Source organism: Sinocyclocheilus rhinocerous, unplaced genomic scaffold (genome assembly GCF_001515625.1).
Source record: "Sinocyclocheilus rhinocerous isolate Xijiao unplaced genomic scaffold, SAMN03320098_v1.1 scaffold365, whole genome shotgun sequence".
In the NCBI taxonomy this organism is placed as follows: Eukaryota; Metazoa; Chordata; class Actinopteri; order Cypriniformes; family Cyprinidae; genus Sinocyclocheilus; species Sinocyclocheilus rhinocerous.
In genome coordinates this window covers 697,186-706,430 of record NW_015659915.1, presented here as the reverse complement: position 1 = coordinate 706,430, position 9,245 = coordinate 697,186, and the positions used below count along the sequence as shown (strand labels likewise).

General features: G+C 37.4%; 1 protein-coding gene and 1 long non-coding RNA gene across 2 annotated transcripts in view; both read left to right on the top strand.

Annotated features, from left to right (window-relative positions):
- The window catches only part of LOC107724251 (dihydrolipoyllysine-residue succinyltransferase component of 2-oxoglutarate dehydrogenase complex, mitochondrial-like), a 40,724-nt gene that overhangs the window by 5,585 nt on the left and 25,894 nt on the right, over positions 1–9,245 (top strand). The window contains exons 2-6 of the mRNA XM_016533086.1: positions 5,306–5,339; positions 5,471–5,510; positions 7,129–7,190; positions 8,615–8,689; positions 8,764–8,819. Coding sequence (XP_016388572.1) covers positions 5,306–5,339; positions 5,471–5,510; positions 7,129–7,190; positions 8,615–8,689; positions 8,764–8,819 — 267 coding nt within the window. The remainder of the gene's footprint in view (positions 1–5,305; positions 5,340–5,470; positions 5,511–7,128; positions 7,191–8,614; positions 8,690–8,763; positions 8,820–9,245) is intronic.
- On the top strand, positions 2,550–4,321 carry LOC107724252 (uncharacterized). The gene is made up of 3 exons (XR_001638012.1): positions 2,550–2,929; positions 3,169–3,306; positions 4,276–4,321. It is a non-coding gene; the product is annotated as an uncharacterized LOC107724252 (long non-coding RNA).

Here is a 9,245-nt window from a genome sequence, read left to right as displayed (position 1 = left end):
TGTGATGCTACTGTCGTTCGGCACGCTGCATTGAGCAGCCGCGTTCAGTTTTTAATTGTAATGTCTGTTCTTTTACTGAACTAAATTATTTTTATTGCTATAAAAAATCTAAACGACAGTGGGGGTCGGTGCCGCGGTGGGCAAGTGACGTAACCGGTGTTGCGGCTTAACACCGGTATCACCCTCAGCACCGTCTATCGCGGCAAGCCTACGATGTAGCAGTGCTTGTGTTTGTGGGCTAAAGATTTGCCTTCATGTTTGTCTGCACTGCTACAGAGTGTGATTGATTAGTAGTTAGTGGCAGCATGACAGCTGGTGTATGTTAAACTATAACATGTTAAGATCCTTCCTCTTAGTTCATCATATTCCTAATGTCCTTGCTTAAAATTCATCTATTTGTTAAAAAAGAAAAAAAAGCTAACAATATATATATATATATACACAGTGGTGTGAAAAAGTGTTGGCCCCCTTCCTGATTTCTTATTTTTTTGCATGTTTGTCACACTTTAATGTTTCAGATCATCAAACAAATTTAAATATTAGTAAAAGATAACACAAGTGAACACAACATGCAGTTTTTAAATGAAGGTTTTCATTATTGAGCGAAAACAAAATCCAAAACTACATGGCCCTGTGTGAAAAAGTGTTTGCCCCCTAAACCTAATAACTGGTTGGGCCACCCTTAGCAGCAACAACTGCAATCAAGCGTTTGCGATAACTTACATAGAGTCTGTTACAGCGCTGTGGAGGAATTTTGGTCTACTCATCTATGCAGAATTGTTGTAAATCAGCCACATTGGAGGGTTTTCGAGCATAAACCGCCTTTTTAAGGTCATGCCACAGCATCTCAATAGGATTCAGGTCAGGACTTCGACTAGGCCACTCCAAAGTCTTCATTTTGTTTTTCTTCAGCCATTCAGAGGTGGACTTGCTGGTGTGTTTTGGATCATTGTCCTGCTGCAGAACCCAAGTTCGCTTCAGCTTGAGGTCACGAACAGATGGCCGGACATTCTCCTTCAGGATTTTTTGGTAAACAGCAGAATTCATGGTTCCATTTATCACAGCAAGTCTTCCAGGTCCTGAAGCAGCAAAACAGCCCCAGACCATCACACTACCACCACCATATTTTACTGTTGGTATGATGTTCTTTTTCTGAAATGCAGTGTTACTTTTACGCCAGACGTAATGGGACACACACCTTCCAAAAAGTTCAACTTTTGTCTCGTCAGTCCACAGAGTATTTTCCCAAAAGTCTTGGGGATCATCAAGATGTTTTCTGGCAAAACTGAGACGAGCCTTTATGTTCTTTTTGCTCAGCAGCGGTTTTCGTCTTGGAACTCTGCCATGCAGACCATTTTTGCCCAGTCTCTTTCTTATGGTGGAGTCATGAACACTGACCTTAACTGAGGCAAGTGAGGCCTGCAGTTCTTTGGATGTTGTTGTGGGGTCTTTTGTGACCTCTTGGATGAGTCGTCGCTGTGCTCTTGGGGTAATTTTGGTCGGCCGGCCACTCCTGGGAAGGTTCTCCACTGTTCCATGTTTTTGCCATTTGTGAATAATGGCTCTCACTGTGGTTCGCTGGAGTCCCAAAGCTTTAGAAATGGCTTTATAACCTTTTCCAGACTGATAGATCTCAATTACTTTCTTTCTCATTTGTTTCTGAATTTCTTTGGATCTCGGCATGATGTCTAGCTTTTGAGGATCTTTTGGTCTACTTCACTTTGTCAGGCAGGTCCTATTTAAGAGATTTCTTGATTGCGAACAGGTGTGGCAGTAATCAGGCCTGGGTGTGGCTAGAGAAATTGAACTCAGGTGTGATAAACCACAGTTTTAACAGGGGGGCAAACACTTCTTCACACAGGGCCATGTAGTTTTGGATTTTGTTTTCCCTTAATAATAAAAACCTTCATTTAAAAACTGCATGTTGTGTTCACTTGTGTTATCTTTTACTAATATTTAAATTTGTTTGATGATCTGAAACATTAAAGTGTGACAAACATGCAAAAAAAATAAGAAATCAGGAAGGGGGCCAACACTTTTTCACACCACTGTATATAAGATAAATAGTGACTCGTGTCCTAGAAATTAATCAATGAATTAATTAATATATGAATTTAATGAAGTATTGTATGCTCTGTTAAGGGACTCACTTGTATTGTGCATTACATTTGTTATTATGCTTACAGATTGAGAAATGTCCGATGCTGTCTCGTGGCCAGACAAACTTGCTTGGAGGTGTGCTGAAATGCATCTGTGGTTTTCACACTCCAAAGGTAACATTAATGTAGCAAGTATTTTTTGTTAGTATTATTTACTGAAATGGTTTTCTTTCTGAATTGTTACATGTATTTTTTTTGGGCTGTCTTAAACAGCCAACTGCCAGCCCTACTGGACCAGCACAAAGGGTGGTGGAACAACCTGCTGCTGCTGCTGGAACAGCAAAGAAGGCCATGGAGCAGAGTCAGCCGGACCCCCAGCCCCAGCCTACTGCTCCTGTGGCAGCAAGAGTTGCAGCACAATTGTCAATGGTGAGTTGCAATTTTTTTTTTAAAGCATTGAAGTATGAGTTCACTTCAAATTCGAGGAAGTTCAGAAAGTAAGAAGAAAGCAAGAAAACTAAGAGATGCTGGCTGAGACCTACTAATTGTCACACCTCTTGTACAGTGGGGGCAGCTGTTGTCTGCTGATTGGTCGGTTTGAATATCTCAGATTTGGTTTAAGTCACATGGTCAAGGATAAATGAAGAATGTAACCTGTGTGCTCTCTCTCTTTCATCTCTGGGCTCTACTCTTGGATTGTCCTCTTCCTCTCTAACTGAGCTCGGCCTGGGTTGAAGGTCACTGAGCTAGACTCATGTCCCTCATGGCATCTCTCTCTATACTTCTCATGTGTTAAAGCTACATTTTCTCTTTTTCATTCTATATCTCAGGTAACATTCCACATACACGCTGGCTATTATTAATTGTACACATGTTAATAATTATTCCACCATGCAAATACTTTGTAGTTATTTCAAGAGTCAGTACTGCTAATGAATCATTCCTCTTATGGACTACACTTCCATTCAGAAAGAAGTATTTTTGAAGTCTGCATTTACTTAAAATAGTAATATTAAAATAAATAGTAATGCTTGCTATTATAACACATTGTGTCTTCTCACATTTTTAGTATACCAAACCAAGATTTACCGGCTCTCACATTGCTGCAGCAAAACCGAATCTTAATGTGGCCAGGAGACCTTCCCAGGTTGAAGACCAGCCCAGCGCAGCAGTGTCTAGTGCCTCTATACCAAGCACCACTGTCTCTGTAAGTAATTGCATAATCTACATTGTATTCTATGAAGACACGTTCCACTTTCCATTCTATCCAAATTATTAAACTTTTAAAAATATTTTTTAATACCAGAAAACCATATTTTAACAAAGAAAAAAGCAATATTATATAAATAGATTTCACACAAACTACCATTCAAAAGTTTTGGGTCAGTAAGTTTTATTTTTTTTAAAGATATTGAAAAAGGAGGCATTAAATTGATCAAAAATCTCAGTAAAGACATTTAATGTTACAAAGGATTTCTATTTCGAATAAATGCTGTTCTTCAAACTTAATTCTGAAAAATACCACTGTCACATTTATGGACTTTGTTGTGTTAACTCTCCTCATGTTCCTTGACCTAGTTTCTGTCTCCCCTTGATTATGTTATTCAGTTCACTTGTGTCTAGTTAATTTACTCATTCGTCCCTCATTGGTCTGTCTACTTAAGCTTTAGTTTGTTCAGTTTGTCTTGGTCCGTGTGTTACTGCCTTCCTCTGTGTGGATTAATTAAAGACTATTTACGCTTCATTTTCATCTTTGTGCGCTTTCCTCAACACAGTAAGCGTGACAACCACTAATGCAGTTTTATTAAGTACCAGCCATTTTCACATTTTCAACTAATAGTAATGAATGTTTATGTTCAATAGAATGATTTCTGAAGGATCATGTAACACTGAAGACTGGAGTAATGATGCTGAAAATGTGTTCTTGCCCCCATAGAAATAAATTACATTTCACAACTTTAAATTGTAGTAATGTTTCATAATGTAACCATATCTTTTTACTGTTTTTACTGTATTTTTGATCAAATGCAACTCTGGTGAACAGAATAGGTTTCTTTTATAAACATTTAGACCTCAAACTTTTAAACTGTAGCGTATGATATAATCTAGGATGAGTTAAAGTTATTGTAATGTTATATTTACAAAATCTATTATTTTTTACTTCATGATTGTACAGACACCAGATGCTCAAGTTCCAGCCCCTGTCCCCAGAGCCACTGCAGATTTGATGATCTGAAACATTAAAGTGTGACAAACATGCAAAAAAATAAGAAATCAGGAAGGGGGCCAACACTTTTTCACGCCACTGTATATATATATATAAAATTATGGAATTTTATATTTTACAATAAAATAATATTTTTATTATGATATCTTATTTTAATAGTTTAGATTGTATGAATATTTTATTATATTTTCAAATAACCTAATAAGTTTTATGTAAGCAAATGTCTATTCTCTTCTTACTTTAGAATTTAATATTCAATTTTATTGCCAAAAAAGGCTAATTCATTCATAAAACGTGAGCATTTTATTAATAAATTTAAACATATCTTTAATCTAATGTAAAAAAAAAAAAAACTATAAAACAAGTGTGTTCTTATTAAATAGAGTCTTTCAGAATAGAGCTTCAGAGCACAGTTAAAACAAATCATTGGATTGCTTTGTCAAATAAAGTCCTAAACGAACGTGGAGGAAGAGCACAACAGTCAAATTAAAACCGTGCTGATATTCAGTACAATAGCACTCTTGCTGGTTGTGCTAATGCCTATATCAGTATTAGATTTACTATAGCATTTAATATGAAAACAATAAAATGTGAAAGTATTATTTATCACATTGAATATTCTATTTTAATATAAAACATTAATGCATTCCTCTCATAATTTTTGCAATTTCAGAGATCCAATTAAACCAGACTTTTATTTAGGCAAAAACTCAAAGGTCTTCGCTCGGTTCCCTACTCTAGATGAAATACTCTAGAGCGTTAAATGACCATGTGTGTGTATGTAAGACTTCACAGAGCGTCTTCTTCAGTGCGTTTGATGTAAACATACAGTACAGTGGCACATATTCAGGTATTACAGGTGTGAATCAAAGTCAGCCAGATGCTGTTGTTTGTCAAAAGTTCCTGCTGTTTGTTTTGCTGCTTGTTTTTGCTTCTTCTGCTCACTGATGCACTGGTGTGGTCTTGTTCTTCTATCTAGGGTAACAGTGTTCTCGCAAGACGGGCTGCTTCAGGTGAGTTGTGAGATAGTTGAGGATATTTCTTCTGCGTTGCATGTCATAGGTTTTAACAGTCTCGTATCTTTCTTTCTCTGACAGTGCAAACAAACATGATTTGATGTTCCTGTGTCTCCTTTTTCCTCCAGGTATAACAGCGAGTCAGTGTGTCACCTTCAAGAACAGCCCGTAAGTATCTCTGACGTTTCTAGACTCGTCCTCAGTCATGGTGTTCCCACAGATACAAAGTCAAAGATCTGACTGGATTGTAGGGATGTAACGATATTATCAATATTGTGATATCTCGATCTCGGTATTATCGTGGTCACATGACGATATGAAACGATAGGCCTTCTGGGCAAAAACTGTAGTTTTTAAAATATATGTATACTTCTTATTAGGCTTGCTGCGATAGACGGTGTTTTCGGTTATACCGGTGTTAAGCCGCAACACCGGTTACGTCATTTGCCGTCACCGCCCACCACTGTCGTTTTGATTTTTTTATAGTAACAGTTTGAAAGTGAAAGTAAAACACGCACGGCTCTTTTTCAAGCTATTTGAAAGCCAAGAAATCTGAGGAAAAGAGGGAAAACTCGAATGAAAAATAGCTTGACGCCGAATTGTGGCAATTCAATTGCCGCAAATTCGAAAGTGAAAGTAAAATGCGCACGGCACTTTTACAAGCCATTTGAAAGCTAAGAAAAGAGGGAAACTCAAACGAACTAACACCCCCCTCCCACCCCGCGGTGATACCGGTATTTCAGGTTTTGTCACACGTCGATTAACCGGTGGGAAAATGTCCTCACCGTCACAACCCTACTTCTTATTCTAACATAAAAGGTCTTTAAAGTTGTGTTTTGGGTCATTATGCTTTGGCACAGTATCTGTCAAATGAACTCAAACCGAAAGCACAATATGCTTAATCCCTTCATCAAGTCTGTTTCAAAGCAAAGCGCACACTTCGTTCAGATGATCAGCTTGTGATCCGGTGTTTTCCGCGTCTCAGAACGACTCGTTCACACTGAATGAATGCAGTCAACTCCTTTATTTCACGTGCTGTGAGTTTAGCGTGCGTTTGGGAACGCAACAGACACCAGTTAGGCTTTATTTTCACGACCGATGATTACAGCGCTTCACTAGATTTGTAGTGAGACGTGTTTTTGTGAGCATGTTTTCACTGAAGCTGGAGTTTCCTTCTAAATAAAAGCTTAAAGTGCAGAATGAATTTCTGACAGCTAGCGGTTTAAATGCAGTCCAAATATCTCTTTCAAGTGTAGAAATTAGGAAAGAAGTATTGTAATTTCCCTACTGTAGTGTAAAGCAAAAATAATATACCTATGAGGTATTAATTTTCAGTTATTTTGCAGTGCAGTTGTTTTGCAATATATGGCTATTACTGTTGTTGTTATTATTATTATTATTATGTTCTAATTTGTTTGGCTTCCTAAAACCCCAGTGTGAATGTAATTTAGACTGAGACGGTATACCACAAATAAAAAGAGGGTTGAGTCCCCTTTAAAGTTCAGGAACAAGTCAATTCACTGACTTAAGTTTTCTTAGTTAAGAACATGGGTTGCAAGTCTTAATTATGAACTCTCAAAGGGCATTAGATAGAATAATTTAACTTGAAAATGTGCAAAATTTTCATTTTTTTTCCAATTCTTCATTCGTCTTTTTTTTTTAAAATATCGCAATAAATATAGTATCGTGGACTTCATATCGCGATAATATCGTATGGTGAGATTTTGATATCGTTGCATCCCTGCTGTATTGTGTTGAGATGATGATGTGTGCTGTTGATGTTCAGGAGGTGTGAGACCCGGTCGAGCGTCTATCAAATCAGATACTTCAACACCTCAGCCGCTCACAGTACGTATACGCTCATGCTCTGCATCTCTGAAATAAGCTCTGGTCAAATGCTGGTGCTAAAGAGTGGTGCACAGCAGCAGCAGCAGCAGTTTTGCATTACTTTTTAGTCATGATAAGACTGTGTGCCATTCCCTTCACAGTTTATTGTTCGTAGCGTACAGCGTCAACACAGTTCCTTCACTTCTTTAAGGTCACTTGTCTGTTGAAGGTCAGGGTCAGGCATCACTGATACACACAAGTCTTGATTTTGTGGCCTTTCTTTATTGTTTAGTCACAAGTTCATTTCATATTCCTGAAATAAACATCTCAGTCTGCTGCTTATTTCATGTTCAGCTCCGATAATACAACTCTATATAATAATAGATGTGTAGCATTTCAACAAATTGAAAGTACTTGAACAAACATTGGAAAAAGAGAGTAGTTTCTGTGTAAACTTAAAACTTTAACTGTAAAAGGCATGCATGTGTACACTGCGGACTGCAGAGACAAAATAAAATCAGTTAGCAATTAAACAAGTTTCCTTTCTACTTTTCTTTTCTATATTTGGTATTATGTTTGATCATGTCTTCAGCTGGGTTTCTGCTGATCTTAAAAAGTATTAATTTGCATAAGGCCTTAAAAAGTCTTTATATAGTCTTCTTGGAGCACAAATTCTTCATAAGGTAATGGCATTAAATGTTGCATACACTGCAAAACAATTATAATAATAAAAATATCTTCCCCAGTATTTTTTGTCTTGTTTTCCTGTACAAATATCTAAACATAACTTAAATCAAGATACTTTTATTTCAGATGCAAAATAAAGATTAAAGCCTTGTTCAATTTCCCAGAAAATAATGTATGATTAAATGAAGCGAGTTTGATTAAAATAAGAACATATACAGTATCTATGAATAGGTTATGAAAACTTTTTTCCATTGGAATCATGTTGATTTTTCTGACCCCATTGTTAGATATTTGTTCTTGTTTTAATCAAACTCTTCATTTTGATCGATCTCTCAGAAAACAAGACTTCTTGTGTGATTTTGCTTCTCCAGTAAAGGCATCTTGGTTTAAGAATCTTTAGACGTTTGCCCTGGAAAAAAGACAAAAATACTGAGAAAAAGATACATTCACTTTTTTTGCAGTGTGATCAAAATGGTCTTTTCTAAAATGAATGAAATGTAATGGGGATCTGTTGCAAGTTGTATTTTCAAAATTTGAGGTGTTGCTGATGCATCTCATTTAGACATTTATAGAACTTACTGTGTTCCCTTCGATTTAGTCCTTACATTTTCTTTACTTGGTTTTAAAAGTGTCTTAAATGTACCTTCCTAAAACCCGATTCAGTGGTGTAAACACTCTAGAAAGCTCTCTGTTGGTTAACACCTTTCTACAGTTGCACAGCACACAACTTCCACATTAACTGTCTTCTGCGATTGCAGGGAATGAAGTTATTACAGTGAAAACACCAGCGTTTGCCGAGTCTGTCACAGAGGGAGACGTCAGGTGGGAGAAAGGTAAGTTCATCAGGTGTGCAGGACAGACGTCTCGCCTCATTGGACCCCGTTAACCCTGTTCTGTGTGTCTTTAGCTGTTGGAGACACAGTCTCTGAAGATGAGGTCGTCTGTGAAATTGAGACCGATAAGGTAAGAAGCACACTTTAATTGCACGTTTAATTGTTGATCTGTGTACACGATCATCAGACGCGCGTCTTTGGCATTGTGTAGCATCTAGGGCTGTTAAAAAAAAAATTTGAATTTCGAATATTCGTCGAATTTTACAATTTAAGGTCTGCGTCAGCCATCAGGCAGCCTATCAGTGGCGCACGAGATGCGATGACGATGTATGTGTCATTGATTGCATTTGAATGCTTTTGTTAGCCTATCCAGTTGAACCCACTAGATGCGGTGCTGCTACGTTGTTCATTCATATATTGCGGAAAACGAGAGCATCACTGTGGAGAAGATGTTGTTTACGTCAAAACTGAAACCAAGCCGTTCAAACAGAACACATATTTATCACATTTTCTAGAGGGACATCTATCAACGTTGCACTCGCGTCTCGCAGAGAGC